We start from the raw sequence: 25,227 nt of genomic DNA on the forward strand, positions 1-25,227 counted from the left end.
AAGAGCTGTTTGTCTGACCTGCTGGAGATGGCTATCTGAGGGTGAGATGAATTGCCCTCTGAACTGTCTGGGGCTTTCACAGACTACAGCGAGAAACAAGAGAATTAGCCTGGCCTTTAGCATTTAGCTCTTTGATCTGTAATTTAGGACAGCTAAACCACCTTATGGGAAAAGTGGAAGTAGAGATTGAGGCAGAGAACAAGAGCTCTAATTTTTTCTGTGAAACAAGAAAGGAATGGATCCATGGAACAGACTTTTCTTCTCATATCTGAGTGCATCTGTAAATTCCCAGCTCTGTAGACACTATAGGGCATTGTGGTTGTCTGCTCATGTGATGCAAAGCAACCAGAGCCTGTCCAGTGAAGTTCATGGCACAGCTGTGTGCTGTACCCTGCACGAGCCTCACCTCTCTGTGACTTGGTGGAGAAGGACTGAAAACTCTGCTCCCTCTTGACTTCTGGGTGTGAAATCCAAGAGCAGATATGTAGCTGGAGCAGAGCTGCAGAACAGCTAGAGAGGGAAAGGGGCCACTCTTGTTTTCACTGGCTGGGAGGTACTTCTTTGGAGCCAAGAACTGTCCCTCTCAACTGGAGGAAATTAACCCCTACACCTTTTGAAATGCATTCAGATCTTGAAAAGAGGCCATGATTTTACCTTAATGTCAGAGTGCTGGAATCAGTGTGGATTCCAAGTCCTGAACCATCAGATTTGAAGTGCAGACTTGGAATTCGTGCTGTAGATCATTGTATTTTCCATTCTGCTGAATCTCCCTTGTGAGGTATCACCTTAGGCCACATCTCTTCTCACATGCACATCCCATTTACACAAACCTGGGCTCAGCACATGCACAAAAGCCCACCAGGCACAGCCAGCTTCAGTAGGGGTTTTATGGTTGAAAAACTGGGAACAATAATTAAGAAAACAAAATCAGAATTGGAAATGCTGTTCCATGTAAATAGTGTTACAATGGAATCTCAAGCAGATTCTCCACTGATCTCATCAAAGGGTCAAGATGGGACAAGTTTTATGTTGAATTATTCTTTGGTTGTTTCTATATTTTAGACAGTGCTTGATATGAAATTTGGGGTCAATAGCTGGATTTGCAGGTACCATCAAAATTCAGATACATCCTCTAAATCAGTCTAACAGGAAAATTCAAGCTGTATACCTGAGTTGGAACTGGAGGCCATGCTTGGACACCAGAGCTCAGGCCCAGCTGCCATGTGTGGATCCCTGCCTGAGGTAAGCAATATCTACAGCACAACCCATTTAAAAATTACTCATGGTTTTTAATTGAAGTCTGGGAACATTTCTCAGCAATTTGTATTTTAAGTTAGAAAGACGTAAGAGAAAGCCTCAAATTGCCCTATGTTTGGTCTGTGCTTCTGCTGTAAAAGGCATAAAACATAGTATAATAACTGCCTTTCAAAATGGATTATTTGAAAACTACTTCTTCATGCCTTTAAGAGCTCACAAGAGCTTGTTGGAAAATTTTTCATATGCAGATTGTTCTTCTGAAAATGTCATTGAAAAATTGCCCACTAGAAAATGCAATTGGAAATTTTTTCAATGGAATATTGTTCTGTTATAAAATATGTTTTCATCTAAATCAAATGTCTATGGAAATTCTTCCATTCTAACATTTCATTTTTAAAAAAAATTAAAGTATTTCAATAATACCAAAGCAGTCATTTTCAACATTTCACTAACTTTCAATCTTTTATCTGAAAACATTTTTTGTTTTAATTTTTAATTTTTATAGTTGAAATATTTTAAAAAGTCTACATTTAAACATTTGATTTGATTGAAACACTTGTTGTATTTTATATTTATATATTACAAAATAATAGAAGTAATGGCTTACAGCCCTCACATGTGGTATAATATCTGTGATCACAAGAGAAAAATCAAACTGAGCCTGGCTTTGCGTTTTGTTTAACTCTGCTGCTAAAATGATATATTGTGTAAGTCAGTATCATGCAGTTCAGCACATTGGGGAATTGTTGCAGGTAAAAATTTCATGCAAACTTTATTACAGAGAATTGGATATTCCTTTGAATCAGGATTCTGGCTGGAGGCAAAGCTGTCAATCGGTCCGGCTGCAGTACAGACAGCTCTGGCAGCACGATTTGCAGGGCGGTAGGAACACACACAAAGCAGACTTGTGCCGACAAACTTGAAATGGAGATAGATGCCAAAGCTGGAAAAATGCCTGTAAACCTGTTAGAGGTTTCTGTATTCTTTGTGCCAAGCTATTTTCATGGCCCAGGGTTCAGAGCTCAGTACGAGGCTGCAGTCAGGCACTGCTGAGCCCCAGAGCTGCTCGCGGCTTCTTCAGCACTGCCTGGGCTGGGCTGTCTGAGCAGCAGTTGTTAAACTGTTCCCTGGAGACTGGAAAAGCAACACACAGGAGTTTAGGGCTTGTGGGAGAGCAACATTCTGGGATTTTGCAGTTATTTGTATTGTGTATTCCGAGTCATTCAGCCTTAATCAGCTTAGACCGTGAAAATGTGTTCCCCTTTGGTGCAGTTTCCATCCCCCTTGCTCTCGTTCAGCTCTGAGAATTGAATAGAACCTCACAAAGAGACACGATTTCAAACAGGAGATTGTGATTCACTGCTTGGAGGTTACTCCATCTCCCCCCTTTCTCCTGCCTGCTCAGTTTGCAGAGTTGCTTGTTCTGCACTCTGTGACACAAGGGCTGATTCAGGCTGTGCACCCTGAGGTTCCTGCCCAGAGCACTGCTCTGAGCAGTGAGCTCCTGCACCTCAAGAGTCAGGAACAGGTGTCAACTGAAGCTGGAATTCCAGGAAAACTTTATGCTTTTTCAGCTTCCTCTACAGAAGAAAAAGGAGACTCTCCTGTGGATCAAGGCAATGTGCCTTTTGGTTTTGGAGACCAAATCTGGTGTGAATTTTGGTTCGGACACAGTGAATAGTGCTCTTGAGCACTGGCAGCTTGGGTGGCAGGACAGTCACTGCCTGGGACCCCCTCATGGCAGAGCAGGAGTTACAGGGACCCTGCTGTGCCAGTCCTGCCCACATGGTACCTGAGGTATCACACAGAAACTGAGGTGACCATTCTGTCCAACACTTTCCTGGGAAGAAAACCTAATTCAGCCAAGGCAGTGCTGAAATACTGTGGCATGAGACTTCCTCAGTATCTTTCAGGAACTGCAGAATTCTGCCATGCTCTCAGAAATCACATTTGACATCTCTGCAAAACTCTGTCTGACCCTTGGGAATTATCCTGGACCCAAACACTGAAGAATTTAAGAATTCTCACAGACTTTTCATCAATTCCTTGTAGATGTTAGTCTCTTTGAGGCTACAGAAGCAAACAGAAGGCCTGGCATCCCTGCAGATTTCACCTACAGAACTCCTGCATCTTTAAGAAGGTGGTGTTGCTGTCTTTGCAGGGCTGGAGGAGGTGACAGAGAGCTGAGGACACTTGTCCACATGGCCAGTGGCACATCCTGGCTCCCCCTGGGCTGCACTGCTCTGCTCTCCAGACTCTGAGTGAGTGGGTAAAGCCCTCTGGCAGCTGGATCCAGCCTTTGAGTGGGGCTTGCCTTACACGGTGAGATTTCTAGTTTGATTTGAGAACCCTACCAGTAAGCCAAGTTAGAACAACAGGAAGCTCAGCACCCTCCCTCCCCCACCTTCTCTTTTCTGTTCCTCTGCTGCAGAAACTGTCTGATGTTCAGATCAGAGGCTCTCCGGGGTTAAATGCACCATTAGTCACTGGAAAAAAAGGGGGAAAAAAGACCTTTTAAAAGCAGATGGTAGATGATAGAGAACCTGTTTGAGAGTAACTATCTACAACAGCGTGTCTGCTTCATCAGATATTAGCATCAAAAGCTGTCTGACAATTTAGCAACAAACAGCAATATTGATTTTCTTCCAAAGTGCAGATGCAGAAAGACAAAGATGGAGAGATGGCTCTTTCAGAGGATCCCCATTATGCCTGGGAAAACACAAGGCAGGAAAAGACCTGCAGCCCTCAGTTCCATCAGAGGGGTAGGAGCAGCCTGCAGGTGAGAGATTCTGGAAGGAAACACGGGAGAGCTCCACTGCAGCCTTGTCAGGAGCCTGTGCAGAATGTAGGGTCACCATACTAGGGATGAAGAACTGGCACTGGGGCCAGGACCAGGGAAAATGAGAAGTTGTGCAAAGTAATAGAGCTGGGAGGGAATGTGGAGGAGACATGGGACATAGTTTGCTTCCCTTGCTATTTTCATAGGATACGTGAATTAATTGCTGCAATCTGAGCAGTAATAGCCACCACTCCTCCTGTCTCTTCCTCAGACAGAGCAGGCATCCTGGCTTTTCAGGGCACTGCCAAAACAGCTATTTTAACACCTTGGCAATCTGGAAAAATTCCACTTTAGAACTAAGATTTCTCCTTTATCCTCTGTCCCATTAATTTCTTTTTCCCACGTTGGTAGAAAAGCTTCCTTGTGGCCAGCAGTTGGCTCGTGGAACCATTTCTTGATGACAAGTGTTGGGCGTATCCAGCTCTTTGGACAACAGCTCCCTACTTCTGATTTAAATTCCCTGCAACCAGTGGTCTCACATCAATTATGTACACTGCTCCTTGTCTCTGTGTCTGAAATGTCAGTGAATCTGATAATTTTTGCTCACAGAGGTGGGGAACTAACAAGGATCTGTGGCACAGCCTGCAGTGATTGCATCTACCAAGGCATTAGCAAAACAGCAAGGAAACAGAAACAGGCCCTGACACTTGCTCAAGTCCAAGCCCTGCTCAAACAGCAGCAGTCAGAGTAACTCCTAACAGAGTGCTTAGGAAGGCACCAGGGCACATCAGGACACTGCTCAGGAAGGGCTGCACAAGGCAATCTCTAACCATGGCCATGGGAACATTTGGAAAGATCAGGAAAGAAATAAACACAGTAAGAAATAAAGAATAACTCATAATTAAACTGATTTACTCCTGGCAGAAATGGATACAATTCCATTAGCTTTTAGCTCCATCTAAATATGCACCAGAAAGAAACTAAGCTGGGTATCGACTCTGACCTAGTTGGAGTTCTTTATACTAACATTACTATATTGTTAAAATACTGTTTTAAGAGCCAATTTTGGGCTGTTGCCTTCATTTTTGCACCCTAGAGAAAGCCAGTGGGGTAAACTTCAATTGAATGAATGTGAAAAATTGATGCCTGGTTCTAAGTGCACATTTATAAATATAACATCAAATCCAGTGGCTTACAAGAGCTCCTCTCCCCAAGAGCTCTGCCCTCCAAGCACTGCCTGCCCTGTGGTGGCTGTGGTGTCTCTGACCCAACCTCCTGAGCCAGCCCAGCACCTTCCAAACACAGTCTCACACTGGGAAGATTCAGCTTTGTCATTGTAGCCTGTCTGCAGCATTTGCTTCCCCATATCCTGGTGCTGAGGTGATTTGCTCATTATCAGATTGCTGTTTATTAATCAAAGCGGTAACAATGGGACGGAGGAGCTGGAATACAGCACAGACAGTGCTTCATTTGTTCCAATTGATTTTCCTATCACATTTTATTACTACTATTTACTTTGTATGCCTCGGGAAGATTGAACTGCACTGTGCAGTCGGGGTAGGGATTTGAATTTCTCTTCTCTTTAGCTCTTTCTATTTCTGTGGTGATAGTCAGAACAGTGGGTTCTTCCAGCAACTAAGCCATGACCTTCTCTGCTATAAAACAGCATATGGAGATTTTGTGATAATGAGACTCCACCAGCGTGTGAAGTCCTGCAGGTGGAGTCCTAGGGAAATCCATGAGAATCATGGCTACTGAGCACAGATTATCCCTCCAAGATGACACCTTAGAAATGCCCAGCATGGGCCAGAACCACTGCTGGAGCTGAAGCAGCTGGAAGGTACAGACTTGCAGAACAGGCACCTGTGCTTAGGCTGGGATGAGCAGGTTGTACCAGGGGGAGGTTTTGTCTTGCAGTAAAATTGACAGAGCTGATAGTGATGATGTTTTTTTTCCCTGCTCCTTCCAATCTCCTCTCTAATGTCTCAGGTCACTGTTCACAAGCTGGATCCTGCAGTCTCCAGCCAGCACATCTAAGCCATGAGGGCAGAGCAGATGATTCCTGTCAGGAGGTAGGTGGTGCTTTATGGAAGCTGACGTGTGGGTCAGCAGGAAGACACAGGGTGGCACACGCTGTAAGATCACATTAATCGTCCCCTTGCCATTAACAAGGCTCACTGAGAGCCAAAAGCAACTTAAAAACTGACTGAAAAACTATCAAAATCTGTGGCGATGCTCCTATTTTCAGCACAGCAGGGATTTCACTCTAGAGATTTATAAGTGTTTGAACTATATTTACTCTGAAATTGCCCCATTCAGTGAGTACGACAGGAAGCTCATGGTTGGCTGCAGCTGTAGGTGTCAGATGCAGTTGCGTGGGGAGGTGATGAGAATATATGTTTAACAAAAGCTTTGTTTTCTACACTAATTTTAGAATTAGCCTGGTTGAGCAGTGAGGAGGCAGCTCTCAGGTGGTAGCACATGCCATTAATAAAGATCACAATACAAACCACAGACAGTCAGCTGAGCCGAAACTTTCCGTGGGCTCTTCACTGTTACTGGAAATGTGAGAGTCCTTCAGACAGGAGTTTCTTTCTTATCACATGTTTTATCTTGCTGAGATGCTGTGTTGCGACTCAAGCAGAGTGGGTGAGTGTGTGCATGTGCAAACACACATCTGTGTCACCACACAGCACAGGGAGTCTATACAGACAGGTGCAATGTCATCCTTTTTGGGAACGCACCCCATGAGGTTGGGGAGAATGGCTCCTCTTTTTTTTTTTCCTTTTTTTCTTTTTTTTTTTTTTTCCTAGCAGAACTGCTTCTTTTGCTCCTCCACCAGCAGCTTTGGGGTTTTAGAGCTGAGTTGTATGCCCTGGCCCCTCTCTGAAGTACACCCACACACTTGTCACTGGGCCAGCAGTGCCTGAGTGACTTGGACCTTGCCTGATGGCTCCCTACCCTCCTGCTGTCAATGACCTTGAGCTGCACCAAATAATTATTTTTCTCCCTGGTTTTTTTTCAGCAGCAGTGGGGGTAATTGAATGATTGTAAAATAGGCCACTAGGCCAGTAGGGGTTAAGTGAAAATGAAAATAATGCCATTGAGGGGGACATTTTTTGGTCACAGTTAAAGTCACAGTGAGATAAAGGGTTAAGAAATATCAGCCTGAGAATTTAACATCACAAATAGCTTCTGCAAGCACCGAGAGTGAGGGGAGGGTGTGAGGAAGGAGGGAGGGGAAGGTAGAGACATTGGTGGTGGATTTAACCAGGACTGAGTTCAGACACCTGGAGCAGACTCACTCGAGCAGTATTGATCAGAGTGGAAACATTAAGTATCTCTGCTAATCTGGCACTGTTTCATTCGTGCTGCATTATTATTGTTATTAGAACCTGTGATTTACCGTGTCCAGCCTGGATCAAATTCAGCAGCTGTATTTCTCCAGATTATTTTTCACTCTGCTTTACTGAAGTGCAGTCTGGCAGCTGAAGTTTTACAGCTCTATGAAGGAATGAGGTCTCCCTCCAGTGGTAGCAGGAAACAGCTTCGGCTCCCAAAATCACTTGTGGCATGTGAGGTTGGGTAAGTGTGTGCACCACAATACACTTCGATGGGAAATAATGTTTTGAAGAATTTTTGAAGACCTGTCATTATCAGCCATCTCTCCTTATAACATTTATCCCAGTAGAAGCTGCCTGTCTCTTTGAAAATCTCCTTTTGTCCAGCAAATCTTTTAACAAAATAGTTTAATATATGCAAATAGAACTGAATTCCCACTCAATTTGCATGTTTTACTATTTGAGTAGTAATAGGCCCTGTTGCTGATGGTCAAGTTGCACATAAAATACTGGGTTGGATCCCATTACCCCATGGCCTGAGGTAATGCAGTGCTTTAGACATTTGTGCAGAAAAAAATCCCTTTGGATTAAGCTGTTTTCAGTTCAGAAGAGACATGTCCGAGCCCTGGTCACCTTGTAACAGAAAGCCATATGACACAAGTGCACTGGGGTGAAGAGATATTGATTTACCTTCTGTAAAATAAATGTAAACTCAAAAGTCTGAGCATTTTTCAGCACCTCTCCATACTCTGCCTGATTGGAGTGACCCTGGCTGCAAGCCCCATGTCTCAGACCTTCCACAACACCTCCCACACATTCCTAATCATCTTTGAATTTCAAATTCATATTTTGAGTTGCAAAACGTGTGTGGTCTGTGTTGTGAGCCACAAGTGCTCTCTGATTCATCCATTTTGTGTTCCTCACTCAAGTTCTCTGTTTTTCCTCTCTCTCCCCTCACATTTCCATATCTGAGACAAACTTCATAAACCACTTCTCTTAACCTCCCTAGGCCTTACTGTAGCAGCAGCAGAAAGGGTGCAATATTAAAAAGGGTATTAAAATAGCAGAGGGATACCTTCAACATGGGAAACAGCAAGAAACAGAATTCTACTGAAAGCTGTATTTAATGTTAATTATGCTTTTCCTTCCAGTAGTGAACAACCATTCCATGCTGAGATTGGAAGACTTGCTCAGAAAGGGTTCCATGGAATTATTTGATTATAAGATGTCAGTGGTGCTTGTGGTTCCCATTCTCCTGATTTCATGCAAAAACAATGGGCAATGATGGCTTGAGAATCAGCTAAACAGTTCCCCTTTTTCTGAGATCATAAATGGTTTAGAGAAAACACATTTGAAGATTTTCTTTCTAAGGTCTTTCATCATCAGAACTGTGATATAGCATAGCTTTCTTCAGTCCTCACTGTATCACAAGAGTTTCCTTAAACATGAATTTATTTTTGAAGATAAAATTTTATCTTCTCTCTTCCAGGAGAATGCCTTGTCCATTCGTATATTTTGGGTTTCTGTCTGTACTTTTGCCCTGTCACCCCCAAATATTCAGTGTATGTTTCTTCCTTCTTCTAGCCAAGGTTATAAACTAAAATTCAATTTCATTAAAATAGTAAGTAATCACTCTCTGGCTCTCATTAGCAATGATTCGGTGCAGGGGGATCCCGGCTGCTCCCACAACTGTAATTCAATTGGACTCACCAGCTCTTGTTCACAAATCGCTTGAGCTGCACTTTCTTCCCAAATTTATGGCATCAGCACTGTCCAGAGGTTGAATTACAGCTGCAGGTTTGATCAGGGACTGCATTATTCTGCATCTAATCCCTGCATTCTGACAGCGGCGGGGGGAGCACTGTTGTTTTACAGGAACTCTGCATTGTTCCTCTGCTTTATGTCAGGGGCTGAATTGCCTTTGGAATCAGGGAACTGTCAGCCCAAAGCTACAAGCAAACAACCAGCTCCAGATGACGTGGTGTATAAATAACAAACATGGAGACACTCAAAAGCCAGCACTCCTTCTTCTGCACTCTCCTAAATTACTGGGATTGTGATTGACCACAGCCTGTGCTCCTGCATCAGCGGATGCAATCTGAATATATCGATGCTTTCTGAATATATTGTTGGAATGTGACTCCCAGCTTTTACCCAAAATGAGGAATGTTGATATTCACTGGTGGCACAAAGTCACTTCCACATTGATTAAATATTTCAGCCAGAAGCCATGTTCATGCATTCATTCACATCCAAGCCTTTCCTCTTGAGCAGTGATCTGCAGCCCACGGCATTCCTGGCAAGAAGGGCTCTGGAATGGCAGGGAGCAGGCGCTGTGCCATTTTGCACAGAGGTGTGTGTCACCCATCAGCTGCCAGCCAGGACTTTGCCTCCTGCAAGGCAGCATGGCCCCAGACCCACTGGTACCCAGGGTTTCATCCCAGAGGGATCCAGAAGCCTTTAGTCCTCCTAGAAACATTGTCCTTCAGCTGACAGAAAGGGACTGGCAGCTCTTCGTTTGGAACTGCTCCTCGTTAGGACCAGAGGAACTTGCCCCAGGCACATCTAACCTCGGCTCAGGCTGGGGGGAAATGGTGCTTTGCCTTTGGAAGCTTCTCCTGCTTTAGCATATCCATGTCCTCCCACAGCACAGAGCAGAGCCACAGCCAGCGGGTGTCACTATCTACTACTCATTTAATTGACCTTTACTGTTAAATCATTAATGGAAATCACTGAATGCGGGGCAATAAGGTGGTTTTGCCACTGTTCTGCTGCTTGTGGCTTCTGCTAATTTTCTGGTGTAGTTTTGCTCGTTTTAATAGCAAAATCTGTCATCTTCTAGTTTTGCACAAATCCTGGGAGGCAAATCAGAAGAGATGAGGAGCAAACTCCTGTTGACTTTAACAAGGGATGTGGTTTTTAAAAACTACGTTAAGAGGAAAACTAAGCTTCCTTTATTTCTTTATGCAACCTTGCCTTTTTTATACGCTTTGTGGTTGGAAAGACTCTGACATGAGACAGGCTATGGGAAATGTCTGCTTTCATATAACAACTCGGAGCAGCAGCATTTGGCTGCTGGGCTGCAGCTCTCAGAGAGCTGTCAGCATCACCTGTTGTGTCAGTCCCCTGTGGCTGCAGATCCCCAGGCAGGATTCTCAGTCAGCTTCCCAGGTGGGTTCCAACATGTTTTCAGTGTATTTTAGTTCTTTCGTTTGTCCATTTTTTATTCCTTTTCAAACTGAAATATATTTTTTCCATTCCTAATTAACTCCCTGCCACCCTACTTGTGGTAAAACCTGATTTATTTCTCCTTCTCTGCACTGAGAGGACAGGATACTTAATCTCCTCTGGGTGGACGCTGAAACACTCTCTGAATAAAATGCTGATCACTCATCTGGTTAGCTCCTGCCAGCTCTTCTCTGCATTCCTGCCACCTGGGTTTTGCATCATTTGCTATCGTTTCTTTAAGTGACAGAGCCCATTCCTTCTCCATTTTTGGGAGAGCAATAATTCCTAAATTAGCTGGCAGTCTCATTTCGGTATGGTGTGAGTGTTTATCTTTCATATTATCTGTATGACCATGAATATTCACAATCTAAAAAGGATTGTTTGAATAAACACTTAGAAAGGGTGTTAAACCAATGTCTACAATTTACTGCATTTACTGTTCTTTTGGGACATTTTTTTTGAGGATAGGGAGTAGCTTTTTATATCAATGTCCACTTGGTAGCTGCAGAGGAATAAAGAAGGCTTGAGATCCTTCCTTCAGGGAGCAATGAACAAATATGTCATAGAAACAAACAAATATTAGCATTTTGAAAGGCTCTGTGTTTGACATGCATCTGCAAAGTAAAATAAGAATTTCAGATACATGTGCATGCATGCTCCATGTTTGCAGGGGCAAACCCTTGCAGATGGCAAACACTCACTGCAAGTGCCAACGTCTTTTGCACATCTTGAAAATATTTGTATAAAAATGGAAAGAGGAAAGATTGCCCATCTGCAATGTGAGTGGGGAATGCTGTGGGCAGGCTGCACATGTGCTCAGGGAAGGGAGCCAGGTGAGGGAGGTGAAGAATCAAGGCTTCTCTTCTTCCTGCTGAAGCCTTGAGAGGCTCATTCAGTGACAGCTCTAATGACACTTTTCAGCTGCACCATCCATCCATTTTGCCTCACCTTTGAAACCAGCCCAGGCTGAGGAACTTCACCGTGGATTTAGCCAGGGGACTCGAGCCTGCCCTGCCAGGCTGTTAGTGATCTCAGGCAAATACTGGGAACTCTGTTCCATTTATTCATCCTAAAGTGGAGGTGTTAAGAAATATGAGGCTGGTAAATGGGTGACAGGCATCTGCAAGTGTCACCTCAGCAATTCAGCTTCGCAGAGAGCCTTGGAGTAGGATTGCAAAAATTGCATCATTTGTAACCTTTTCAGCACCAGCCTTTTTAAACACAAACTGTAACCAACAGCTTTCCTTCGGACATGAAGAGAATAACTAAAGAGAACATCTGTTTTCCCTTTAGATGTGGAACTGCAATAGCAAGCCATGCATAAATTTTATTAAGGCTTGCTAATTTCCGACGAGTTTGGGGAAATACATGTTACCCATGGAGATATTTGGCTCTGCATCACTAGATGAAAAGTCATTTTAAAAACAATACAGAAAAAAAATGGACATAGCTTGGCAGCAAAAGTGTGAAGTTCTGCTCTCAGGGCTTTGGCTTTGTTTGTGCAATTTATAGATTTGTGCCCTTTTTTTTCCCTTTTAATGTCACTCATCTTGTTTTCCGATGACTTTTTATGATATAGATGACTAAACAAAAGGCACCTAAATTGACAAAGCTACTGATTGCTGGAGCCTTTTGTACTCAAAATCAGAGGTCCAAATGCTTCCAGGACTTACAACTTGAAGTTGTTTTTGCAATGCCAGGTTTTCTGTACACCAAGATGTTCTGTCTCTTGCTTCAGAAATATGTCCCCAGATTTGGAATTCAGAAACAAGAGCTGCTGAGACAGCCCTGCTCAGGTGCCACAGCGCCAGGTTGTGTGCCCTCTGAGGAAACACCTTGGAGCAGAACCTCGATTTCTGATCTTTCGTCACTGTCAGAACCAAGATACATCATCCTTGGGTGTGATCACAGTGACTTCATAGAATCCCAGAATGGTTTGGGTTGGAAGGGACCTTAAAGACCATCAAGTTCCAACTCCCTGCCATGGACAGGGGATACCTTTCAGTAGCCCAGGTTGTTCTAAGCCCTGTCCAACCTGGCCCTAAACACTTCCAGGTTTGAGGAATCCACAGCTTCTCTGGGCAACCTGTGCCAGAACCTCACAGGAAAGGATTTTTTCCTAATATCCAATCTTCTCTAAGAACTTCAGGATGCTTGGCAGGACATGCCTAGAATTACACAGATCATGCCTCGTTGCATGAAATAAGTAAAAAAGTCACAGGCTGGGTTTAAAATATGCTTGTCTTCTCTCAATAATTAATTGTTTGTGGATTAATATGAGGTTTTGTGTTTTGAAAATAAACTAATCCACTCACTGGCTGGTGTGTAATGAAGGAGAACAGGCTGCTGTCAAACAGTCTGCAAATAGTGAAAATTAACTCCATGAAGTGTCACGACTCACATATTTTATGTATATGAGTAATGTGTCTTCTGTGGGACAGAAGATGAAAATACCACATGGAAAAGAAAAAATAGTGGTTGCTAATTTAATAAGAGAAGCAGGAGTAATTGCTTTGACATAATTTGGCATTTTTATTTCTTGGTGGCAGCCGGGCTGGGCCACCACAAGAGAATCCACTGCAAGAGGACTCACAAACAGCATGAACCAAAGGTCCTGCAGCCTCTGTAGTCACAGAGCTATCAAAGGGGAAAGAAAATATAATTAAAAATCAGAATACACTGAAATCTTAGAACCCCTCCCCAGGTTGGAAGGGACCTCAAGGATCTTCTGGTCCAACCTTCCTTGGCAAAAGACTGGTCTAGACAAGATGTCCCAGCACCCTGTCTAGCTGAACCTTGAAAGTGTCCAATGTTGGTGAATCCACCACTTCTCTGGCGGGATTATTCCAATGACAGGTTGTTCTCATTGTGAAAAATTTTCCTCTTGTGTCCAGTCAGATTCTGCCCAGGAATAACTTGTACCCATTCCCCTTGTCTTTTCCATGTGACTCCTTGTAAAAAGGGCGTCTCCATCTTCTTTGTAGCCACACTTTAAGTACTGGAATGGGGTGATAAGGTCTCCCCTCTACCTTTCCTCGAGGCTGAACAAACCCAGTTCTCTCAGCCTTTCCAGTGGCATTAAAAGAGACAAGGAAAATACTAAGATGCAAATTCACTAATAAGTGGATTTTTTTCTCAGGAGGTGCCAAACTACTTAAGTTTTCTTTGGCTTCACAAGTGTTAAGACTGCAAGCACTTCAAAAAATTGGGATCTCTCAGAAAGAATAGAATAGGGATCATAAAGTCTTGCAGATAACAACCAGCCAAGGGTTCAATACCTGCAGCAAAAAACTAATACTTTAGTACCAGAAGGTTCCCATATACTTAATGATGTTACCAGAAAATGGTTGATCTGCTTGAACTGCTGTTGCTCATTCCTCTGCAGGAGAATGTTATTCCCTTTGCCTCTCTCCACTTTTTCATTCTGCCATGGGGAGTGTGCAGAGAGAAGGCCATTGAAAAAGCCATATAAAACCTCGAGAATGCAATAAGCAGAACATGGCACTTTTAACACGACAAAACTACCAGCTTAGGTAAGGCTTGAAGTGCACATAAACTCCAGCACCTCCTCAGGCAAAGAGAGTCACAGTCTCAACAGAGAAGCAGCAAAAGGAGTTTAGATCATAAATGCTCTTCAGATCTACAAGCTTTGCTGCCTGAATGCACAATGAGCAATTCAAGGGCCCAGCCATCTTCAAAACACCCAGGCTAAGCCAGGAGTGCACCTGCCCTGTGGTAGCAACAGTTCAATATTCTGACTCTGTTTGCTCACCCAGCACGAGGTGGGTGATTTATCACCTTGAGCGATTCCATCACTGCACACCTTTCCTTGCTGGCCTGTTAAGATCTTTGTGGCTAAACTCTGGAGTTTTGATTGCATTTGCAGTAGCTCTGGTATTGCTGCAAAGTGCTACTACTGCAGTGGGGGAAAATCCTCCTTGTGGTTTATTTGCTTCCCAGTTTCAGTGAGCAAAATGCTCTTCCTGGAAGTCACGGTGTCTGGTGGTGCTCAGGAAAACAGCAGCCATATCCCAGCTATGGGAAAACAGTCAGTTTTTAATTCAGGGTCCATCAGCTGCACCCTCAGCTCGAGAGGCAGCAGCTCCTTCCCCCTAGGCCTCCTCATCACTATCATCTGCAATCAGATCTTCATGCACAAGCAGCCCACCACCTCCTCCAGCTGCCATACACCCTTCCAGCTTTAATTCCAAATATTCTTATGGCCAGGCATCCACAAGTTTATCCCCCAGCCTTTCCCCTGATAGCTCTCCATCTTTCTGCTCATAATTCAGTTGCTTCATAACCAAGAGGGGAAATGGAAATAGTGTTGCCTTCATTGGCCCTTTCTTTCCATCCTCCAGCTCTCTGTTCTCTTCCATCTTTTAGTCTTTTCCCTCTCTCTGTGGGAGATGAAAGAAGGAGGAATAGAAGCAGCTGTACAATGAGCAAGAGTTACAGGAAGAACAGAGATTGGGAAGAGTAGAAATAGAAAAAAAAGAAGGAAAATAAGGAAAACTGAGAAAGTAAAAGAAATAATGAGAAAATGAAGTAATTGATATTGCTTTCTTTTGTTTTGTATCAATACAAATTGTTTTCATTTCAACCTAAGCCTAAAGAAAGGAGATGAACCAGAAATCTGGAAGTATGGAGCTGGGCAGATCATAAGGAAAAGGGAAAAGGGGAGGCACTGAGTACAAACCTGTCTCTCACTAGGGGCACTTTCACCTCCTGCTTACACTCACAACAAAACCTCTGCTGGACCATCAGCAAGGATTGTCCCGTGTGGCTGTTAGCCCTGCCTGGCCCTCGGCACAGCACCAGAGCTGCAGGAGCAAACAGAATTCTGCCTTGTCCTGCTCCGGGAGCAGCTTCCCAATGATTCCATAAGAAACAACAGTGCTGTGGGGCATGGAGGGAGGGGTGGACCTCTTCCTTTTGACAATTAGATGGGAGCTGTTGAAAGCTGCTTTCATGGATGAATGCATGGAGAACTAAGGACGTCTGGCAACTGATTTATTTGATTAGTTTATTGTATACCACAATTTCCCTCTCCCAGATGAAGCAGGTCTGTCGCTGGAGTTGGACTTCACAGTTACTGAGCTCTCTGCCAAAACCCCTCAGCACCTCAGAAGTCTGAAGAGCACCTCAAGTAGGGCACAGACAAAGCCAGCGGGGCAGGAGAAACCGAGCTAATCAGAAAACACCAATCTGGGCACTCCACAGTTCCATAGGGCCTGATTTCCAGGCAGTTTAACATCTGTGGATTCCAGCGGGAGTCCTGAGTGCTCAGCTGTTGTGAAAATCAGAGAACGGGGGGCTCGGGGTTGGGTTGTTTGTCTCCATCCCACCGGTGTGGTTGGGTTCTGGCAGGGCAATCATGACATCCAGTGGGAAACTCCTGAACTACAGCAGCATTTTATCGCTGGAATGAGCCACTCCTGAGTCTCAAACTACAACTGAAGGATAAGACTGTGGAAGGGAAACTGTTGAAGAAAGTTTCTGTAGTGAATAACTCATGGCTAAGAGTCTTGTCTGTTGTCCTGAAATCTACAATACCTAAAAGTGTTTTGAAAAGTCTCTTCTTGCCAGGGAGAAAAACACTTCTCTTTGGGGAAGCATTGACAACAGCGTCTCAACGAGATTAATACTCACACGGGATTCTCACTTCCATGAAAGGTTTTCTTTAATTATTTTTGTTTTAAATCTGTGACTCCCTGACCTTTTGAGATGTCTCAATGCCTACAAGGAGGCTGGAGAGGAACTTTTGATGGGACAAGGGGGTATGGCCCTAAGCTGAAGAGAGGTAGATTTAAATTGGATATTAGGAAGAAATTCTTCCTGTGAGGGTGGTGAGGAGCTGGCACAGGTTGCCCAGAGAAGCTGTGGCTGCTCTATCCCTGGAAATGTCCAAGGTCAACTCAGACGAGGTTTGGAGCAACCTGGGAGAGTGGAAGGTGTCCCTATATGGCAGGGGTGGAACGAGATGATCTTTAAGGTCCTTTCCAACTCAAACCATTCTGTGATTCTCAGCATCCTTAATATTCTATGAAATCCCAGTCATTTTAGTAGTTTCCCTCAGCCCCTCTACACCTGTGTCACTTCCCTTGGTGTTTGGAACAGGGCAGGATAAATTATCTCCAACTTAAACTGCAATAGATGTTTATGGCATAAATAACTGGAAGCACAGACAGAAGTGATGCAGAATGGACAAATAATCTCCTAGAACTGAGGACGTGAGCCTGTCTTTTCTGATTCCATCCTGCAGCCAGAAGGTCTGGGATCCCAGCCACTGCTCGCTGATCACACACCAGCTGCTTCCCAAAAACTGTTTTTGTCCCTCCAGCACCTCATCACGAGACCGGGGGGGGATTTTCTGTCAAACGTGTACTTTGATACTTTAATCCCCGCCTTGCCGTCAGCCCGGCACTGGATTGCTCCGTGTTTGGAAGGAATTACAGCCGAGAAAGTCAGGGAACGGAGTGTCCCACAGGCAGCGCTGATGGCACTGAGCGGCTGCACCCTGCCTGGTGGATTTGGGATGGCAGAGAGGCTGAGCCCACTCGGGCTGTGGAGTGGACTGTGGGGACAAATCCCCGCGCAGTTTAACCTGGCTGGGTAAGGATGCTGCATGTGTTCGCTGATGACGTCAGCGATGACGCGTTTCTTCACGTCACTGCACGGCCTGGTGCTGGATTGCTGTGCTGAGAAGGAGCCGCGCTGGGTTGTGACCCCGCGTTACACACAGCGCTCCCGTTACACACACAGCGCTCCCGGCCCGCCGGCTCGGCACCCCGCACGGTCTGCTCCATCCCCGCCGCCTCAGCTCCCCTCACGGCCTCCCGACCCGCCGTGACGTCACGCCGTGCCCCGTGCTGTTGGCGTGACGTCAGGCGCAGGGCGGTGCTCACGCGTGCTCCCTCCGCCCCTTAGGCTCCGCCCCAGATGGTGAGGCCACGCCCCCACAGCGCTGATTGGTGCTCGCGCCACTGTCCCCGCCCCCTGCCGGCACTGCCCGCCCCGCCTCGCTCTGAGCAGCGTCGCCCGCTTGGCCCCGCCCCGCGCGCCGGCTCCTCCAATTGCAGGGCGGAGGGATTGATCGACAGCGCTGCCGCCCAATGAGCGCGGAGCAGGCTCCTCCCCGCGCGGGCGGCGGCGCTGGCTGTGTGAGGGGCCGGGGCCGCGCGTCCCCCGCCCCGCCGCGGCACCGCCGCGACCCCGCGCCGAGCGCTCCGGGCGCCTCCCGCCGCCCCCGGCCCCGCCGAGCCCCTTCGGAACGGCGCGGGGCGGCCGCGCCCCCTCCCCGGGCAGGGCCTGCGGCCGCGCCCCGCCGCCCCCACCCCTCCCCCGGCCGGCCGCTCCCTCCCTCCGCCGAGCCGGAGCGGGGAATGGGCGGGCCCGGCCCGTAGCCTCCGGCTGCGGCTGCTCCTCCTCCCGGTCGCAGCGTCTCGGCGGCCTCCGCCCGATGCTGGCGGAGCTCGGGGTCTCGGCGGCGGCGTTGTGAGCGCTCCGGCCGGGCCGCCGCCGCCATGTCCGGCGTGGTGCGCACCCTGAGCCGCTGCCTGCTGCCGGCCGAGGCCGCGGGCCGCGCCGGGGAGCAGCCGCGGAGGGACGGCAAGGAGCGGAGCCGCGATGCGGAGCGGGAGGCGCGGCGGCGCAGCCGGGAGATCGACGCGATGCTGGCCCGGGAGCGGCGCGCCGTGCGCCGCCTCGTCAAGATCCTGCTGCTGGGCGCCGGCGAGAGCGGCAAGTCCACCTTCCTCAAGCAGATGCGGATCATCCACGGCCGCGAGTTCGACCAGAAGGCGCTGCTGGAGTTCCGGGCCACCATCTACGAGAACATCCTCAAGGTGAGGGGCGGCGCGGGGGGCTGCCCGGCGGCACATCCCGCAGCGCCGGCAGCTCGGGCCGTGTCGGGAAGGGATGTGGGAGCTCGGCCGGGCTGGCGGCTGCGCCCCCCGCTTGCCCCGCCGCGGCTCTCGGTGTTTCCTGCCCGGGAAGGGTCTCGGGCAGGTGTTTGTTGGGAGGGCGGCGAGCTCTGTGCTGCGGGAGGCACGGGGAGGTGGGTTCCAGCCCTGCCCGGCTGAAGGCTTCCGGGAAAAACGCTCAGAGGGAATTTCCCTGCAAAGAAGATTGAGAAAAGCTTTGTGGAAACGCAGAGGAAAGAGGATATAGGTGTGGCCTGCCTTCTGGAAAAAACATTATGAGAGCATCCTCGAAGTCGGAATTGGAGAAACTTCAAGATTGGAAGAAACGAGGAGGAATTTCTCTACCTTTGTACAATGTTCCCCGTCTGTGTAGTTCAAGATGGGACAAGAAAGAAGTCCTGGTACAGATGTTGTGGCTGCAAGTGGTTGTTACTTGGTCCATCTTTAGAAATAGGGGAGTGTAGGCCTGCAGAGTTGGGCAGTGTGGGGTGTTAGCAAACCTGGAGCTGAAATGGAAACAACTTGGGTTGGGTGCTTTTGCAGAAAAGTTTTTGTTGGGTGTGTGTGCAGGCTTTATAGTGCTGGCAGCGTGTTTCTCTATTGACTGGAGAATATAAAGGCTGCTGGTAGAGCCTTTGGTCTACAGACCAATATTTCCCTAATTAGGGAAAATCAACCTGACAAATACTGTTTCTTTCAGGGATACAAGCTTTGATGCCCTGTGCAGGTAGATGTGATCACATTTCAGAAAATACCTGGAGATACATAAAAAGCTCACTCAGGAGTGTATCTCTCTTCATCTTCATTATCTTTCCCTAAAAAAAATGCTGCTTTCCTGCCTGTATTTCTCTGTAGGACTGTCTCCATTCTTTTGTGGGCATGGATTTGTGCGGCTCTGTGAGATTTCATAGAAAGTTAAAGGAAAGGGAACTGTGCAAGTTAAAGATAACGAGTTACTTTTGAGTTTCCAGATTTGTGTTTAAATAGAAGCTTTTTGTGCACTTAATAAGTGCACCCATACAGTGACTCTTGTTTTTAAGAATGCTGCTATTCCATAAAGGGCTTTCACTTCTGGTAATGAACAGGAAAATTGTTGTCTAATTTTCTTTTCTTTTTTTTTTCATCCATTTTCAGGCTGGAGCCCATTAACTGCAAGAAAGTTGAAATTCAGAAGCATCTCTCTGATTGTAGTTATGTGAGCAAAGAGACTGATATGCTTTTTTAAATCTGTGTGCCTAGGAATAAGGAGTCTTATTTTAGGTCTTAATGCTTATTGTGGTCCTGCCAGTGATTTATTTTTTACTGCTACTAATTTCAAGTAGTAGCAGAGGCTTTTAGGGAAGCAGTTCGTGAAAATGGAAAAAATCTGAAACTCCTTCCTCTTCAAGTTGTCTAAGCAGTAGCAGTTATGGTAAAATGATGTAATATTTTATGTATGCAGAAGGTGTAGAGCTTTCAGCAGGAGAACTTAGTGTGCTTTGAAAAGGCAAGTAAGTGTCTCCTCCTTGTAGTAGGAGAGACAGAGTTACACACTTGAAACACTTGTTTGCTGGATGGCTCTGGGCACATTTGCAGAATTCAGAGTAGAATCCACATCCCTGAGGGAGCAGTCAGGTGTTCTGATAGTTAACAGCACTTCTTGGACTATGTCAGTTGAACCTTTTAAAGTTTTCTAGTCCTCAAAATAAAATGTAGAAGTAGCTGTAAAGGGAGGTAATATGGTTCAGCAGATGGATTGCCCTTTTGGCCTTGCAGGTGGTGATTTGGGAGTGTTAGGTTAGGCTCTCCTTTAGGTAGAAGTCAGACTCTTCCTTCCCTTACTTCTCCAGGTGCCACAAGTGCCTCTTGCATATAAGAATCCAATATAAACTCCCCCTGTAAGTTTTTGGGGAATGGCTTGGGAATAGTCACCATGGAAAAAGTAGGCAGAAGGAAGAAGAGAAAACAAAAGAACTAGAAAGTTTTCTGGTGGGAAGGCAGTAGATGTTTGCATTTTTGCTCATCAGAAAGAAACCTGACAACAGCTTGATATTCTGCCATAATCATCAGGAAGAAATCAAATACCAAGACAGAATAATGGCTTTCAAAACAGAGTGATGTTGTCAGTGCATTTATTTTAGGGTAATTGTGTAATATTCCCTTGCATTAAACTTAGCTCTGTGGATAAACATCCAGTGTTTAAAGTAAACTTATTTAGCGTCTTTGACAATGTAAATTGTCAAGTGCACATGATTGCTGCTCTTTCTATAATAGTGTTTATATTACAGGTTCTTTTCACTTTTCACTTTTTCAGGAAGTTCAGTGATCACCCAGGAGTTAATGAAGCCAAGCTCACCATGTGTTTAACTGACAATAAAAGATCTCAGATGAATTTTTATAGTACTACATGTGGACAATGTGAAGTGGAAATGATCCTATCAAATAGCATATAAATCTGTGTGACATTGTGAAGTACAGCTGCAGCAACCTTAGCCCCTTGTTCCACACAGTTCTCAGCATGGTCAAACAATGGTCCTGCTAAGCTTTTGCAACACTGAGATCTGAGTTAGAAATGCAGTGTAAATCTCTGGGATTAAATGGTCAATTTTCATTTTCCAGCCATGACTAAACTTCTCTCTGAAGGAGGAGCATTCCTACTCTCTTAACAGTGCTGGATATTTCTAAAATACTTACTGCAGTAGTGCTTAGACAACTGTGCAGCTTATGGAGAATGAAGAAACTGATTCAGAGAACACAACATGAAACCTCTCTGAAAATAACAGTGCTAAGTACGAATTGACATTAGTGTCAGCTTCCACTTTATTTTGTGTTTTCACCTTCTTGCTTTTCTGATATCTTAATGCTGAGTTCTTTGCTCACCCTGTTCTCTCTGGTTCTCCTCTCCCATTTTGGGGAAACCCTAGTTAGAAACAAAATGCTGGAGCAAAATAAACCTATGATACAGAATTTACTTTTCCATTTAGTACAGGTGATGGTTCAGGGCCTTGCTAGCTTTTTCTGGCATTTGTGGGATGGTGTTCAAATACAGGAGTTTTGCTTTGGTTTAAGGTAAATAGTCATCGGTTAACTCGGGTTTTGCTTGTTAATCGAGGCTAAGTTTCAAAGTAACTTTTTGGAACTTTTTGATGATGGAAGTGAAAAGCAGTAGTGTTAATGTTCTGGTATGAGTACACAGGCTCCAGGGCTGCAGCACACCCACCTGGAAGAGGAAAGTGCAGAGGACAGGGCTGTCTGGCTGCTGGGGTGTGAATTTTAAGGTGACTCTTGACTATGCAGAGAAACTTGGAGAACTTTCATGTACCTTGAGTTCCAAATCCAGGCAATGTGTGGTGGTTGAGCATAACATGAGTATTTTGATACTCAATACTCAATAACATGAGTATTTTGATGCTTTTCTACTGTAACTACAGGAATCTTGTGATACCTTCCAAAACAGATGGGTTGGCCTTGCTACTCTATTTGTTTCCTTTTATCAAAGTTAAAGAGCTCAGACACTCAACAAGTCACAGCTCTGATGTTCCTTGTCTAAATGTTTTTTTGTTTCAAGTATGTGAATATCATGCTGCTTAAAAAAACCTGGTTTAGTTGCATAAGAAAATAATTAAAGCAATCTACAAGCACCAGAGTGGTTACTTTCACCAGCTTGTTTAGGAGATTTCCATCTGAAGAGAGAAAAAATTCAGCTTTTAAAAGCCTGAAGTATAATCTGTTGAGCTCTTTTGGTAATGTTAGTTTTCATGTTGAGAATGAAAAGACCAGCTCAAGGTTTCAATACATCCATGAGTGTTTTCTTGTTGTTTGTGGCCTGGACTGTAATGATTGACTAAGGAATTGAAAATCCTGGAACTGCAGAGGGAAGGACTACCCAGGAAATTATGTATAATTTCATTTGTGAGCTCTGAGTGGGGAAAAAACGAGGGAAGATTCTGAACATGAAAAATCTTTGAGGAACAGTCCTTTGGGACTTTTGAGTGCAGCTGCAATACACGAGGGGATACCTGAGAGCATTTCTCCTTGGCAGCAGGAATATGAGTGGCAGTAAAGCAAAATAAGTGGCTTGTGCTGAAGGCAGCTTAAAGAACTTTAGACTTCTGCAATTAGTGCTAAACCTGGACTGTTGCTGCAGGAACTCTGTGTACCTTGAATATACCTAAGTTGTGTTTATGGTGAAGTAAGGTGGTTGAACCTCCTGTCATTAACAAACAAACCAAGAAAACTCTTTTGCAACTTTTAAGTTTCAGCCAGGTACAAACTCTGGGATGTGGAAACAGAATATTCCTCAATTTGGGAGCTACACTTGCAAGTGACCAAGTTACAACTCATTTATAATGTAAGCATATTTCTTCCAGTAGCCTACAAATGAAGCAGGAATACATCTTGTGAGCCCCAGTTACTCTTTAAATTGTCTTGACTCCACACTTCCTGGGTTTCCATGCAAATGAATTTGGAAACCCATTAGGAGGTGATGATGGTGACACTGCATCTGTTACTGCAGAAGTGACATCCAGCTGTTTGCAGAGTTGGTCTCAGGACTGTGTCAGTCTCCTTTCTCCTGGAACAGCTTCTCTTGAGAGGAATGACAGGGAGAATATAGGAACTGTGGTTAATTAGGAAGTTTTCCTTTAAATTTAATATACAAGTGCTAAGGTTCTGTACTAGAATGGCTTTTTAATTATGATTATCTTTGCACTGAGCTTATTTTATTAAGAAAAATAATAATAATCACTAAATTATGTAGAAAAGATAAAAAGCCACGATGAGTCTTGTTGATCTTGTTGTTCCCAATTCATTTAACCAATGGATCTCTGACTAACTTCCAACTGATGTATTTTCTATGTGTTAACTGTAAATTCCATCAGTTCTGGTGGTCCCTTTGCATTTGGAGTGTCTCTTGGTTGGGCTGGGAGGCAGCAATCTCTCTTCATCATGGCAGATAGTGGAAGAGGAGTAATGATCACTAGTAAGTGATAAATATTCATAGTTGTTCCAAAATGGAGCTCACAATGCTCTTGTGATGTAGTCATTAGTATTGCAGAACATGACTTAGTCCCTGGGGACTGCAGATGCATACTTTGATGTCTTCCAGACTGAAAGACTGAAGTTTAGTCACTTGAGTGACTAAATTTGGGAGTTTCCATTATATTCACTTGGTTGACTATACATATATTTTTATAATTAACTTGGAAACAGTATTAGCAAAAAAAAATTAGCAAATTGTACTACTAACAATGTTTACAGGAAAACTTTGAGCAAACTAGTGTACATTGTCTGAAAAAGTAAGTCCAATGCAAATTCCAGCAAGGAAAAAGCTGGAAGGAATTGGAGGCTGCAGAGTTTCCAGATGAGTTTCCACCACTTGTCTGGGGTTTTTCAGCCCAGTGAAGGTCAGGAGCTGGTCCTGTCCTGGCACTGAAGGCTTCTGTCTGTCTGTCCTTCTGTCCGTACTGAGTGCTGAATCCATGGGGGCAGCATGGCAGGGATACCTTTGGAACTGCACATGCAACTTGTGCTCTCTTTGAAAGCTATGAACTGATGTTGGTGTGATGGTCTCAGGGCAAGGAGAAAGCTGGAAATGCAAGTCTGAAAGCATTCACTGGGAACTTTTTGTGAGGTCCTGCACCAGTCGTCATCTCTGAGGTCATCATCTCTCTCTGCTCTGTGCCGAGTTACAAGTAAAGTTTGCAGTGAGTATTTTCCTTCTGCTGCATTTATCGTCATTTTGCTGGGTTCACTCAAAGACAAGGACTCTTTTCAGAGTTTCCAGACAAGCAGACATCACTGCTGCTCCCAATCCAGAGACTCAGTGGCTAATCCAAATGTTTTTTAATATTTGTGTTCCTGTGGACTAGGTAAATGACACTTCCCCTTTGTTCCAAATTTTTATTTGTACGTTGGGCTGGAACGTAGGTCATCTTTGCTGTTTACCCTGCTCTCACCTGGGTGGTACTGGAATATGTGAGTGGTGGAAGGACATGCAGAACTGGGAAGCCTTTTCATTGTCTAACTGGGCCAACTGGTGCTGCTCCCACCCCTGCCCTTGTGTCTGTCTTGCCTCTCAGCAAACTAATGCAGGCAGTGGAAATCCCTTTTTATATAAGTGGCCAGGATTTTGGTGATGTTTGCTCACTGGATTGTGGGCTTAGGCAAATGACTACCTATCAAACAGGAGAGGGTGGAACTGCACTGCCAGGGAAGATGCCCCTTTAGATGGTACCTCATTTGGCTGTTGTGTAATGTGAAGCTTTATCCTTAATGACATTGGGTTCTCAGGTGCTGCTTGGCTGTAATACTCCAAGGACACAGATCAAAGGAAAACTCTTAATTCCTTTATGATAGTGTGCTGTAAAAATCTGATTGTCTTGCTGTCACTCTGTTTGCAGTAGGTCACCTTCTCTGCAGTGTTCCAGACAGCAATTTACCAACAGTGCATATGATTACATTTGCTAACCCTGACAACTTTATTTTTAAAAACTGTGGAGCTGGACCTGTGTTCCCATGGCTGCATCACCTTGTACTGTTCTTCTGCTCCAAGGAATATCTATTGCCTGAGGTGGGAACACTCCTGTTGGCATTAGCTCAGATTTATATTGGTCTCTGTGAGATGTGATCCCCAGACTTTTGCCAGTTCCTTGTCAACAACTGTGAGGAAAAACACGCAGTAGGAAACATGTTTAAATCTCCCTCTGCCTGTGGTGTT

At 45.1% G+C, this 25,227-nt stretch overlaps 2 protein-coding genes across 2 annotated transcripts in view; one reads left to right on the plus strand and one right to left on the minus strand.

Moving 5' to 3' along the window:
• The window catches only part of BRAT1 (BRCA1 associated ATM activator 1), a 211,404-nt gene that overhangs the window by 111,370 nt on the left and 74,807 nt on the right, over positions 1-25,227 (minus strand). The gene's annotated exons all lie outside the window — the stretch shown is intronic.
• Positions 17,793-25,227, plus strand: part of GNA12 (G protein subunit alpha 12) — a 40,569-nt gene continuing 33,134 nt past the window's right edge. Inside the window, exon 1 of the mRNA XM_085074530.1 lies at positions 17,793-18,452. Within this exon, the coding sequence (XP_084930656.1) occupies positions 18,132-18,452 (321 nt within the window). The 5' untranslated portion in view covers positions 17,793-18,131. The remainder of the gene's footprint in view (positions 18,453-25,227) is intronic.

This window comes from Lichenostomus cassidix, chromosome 14 (genome assembly GCF_008360975.1).
Source record: "Lichenostomus cassidix isolate B80296 chromosome 14, HeHo_3.0, whole genome shotgun sequence".
Lineage (NCBI taxonomy): Eukaryota > Metazoa > Chordata > Aves > Passeriformes > Meliphagidae > Lichenostomus > Lichenostomus cassidix.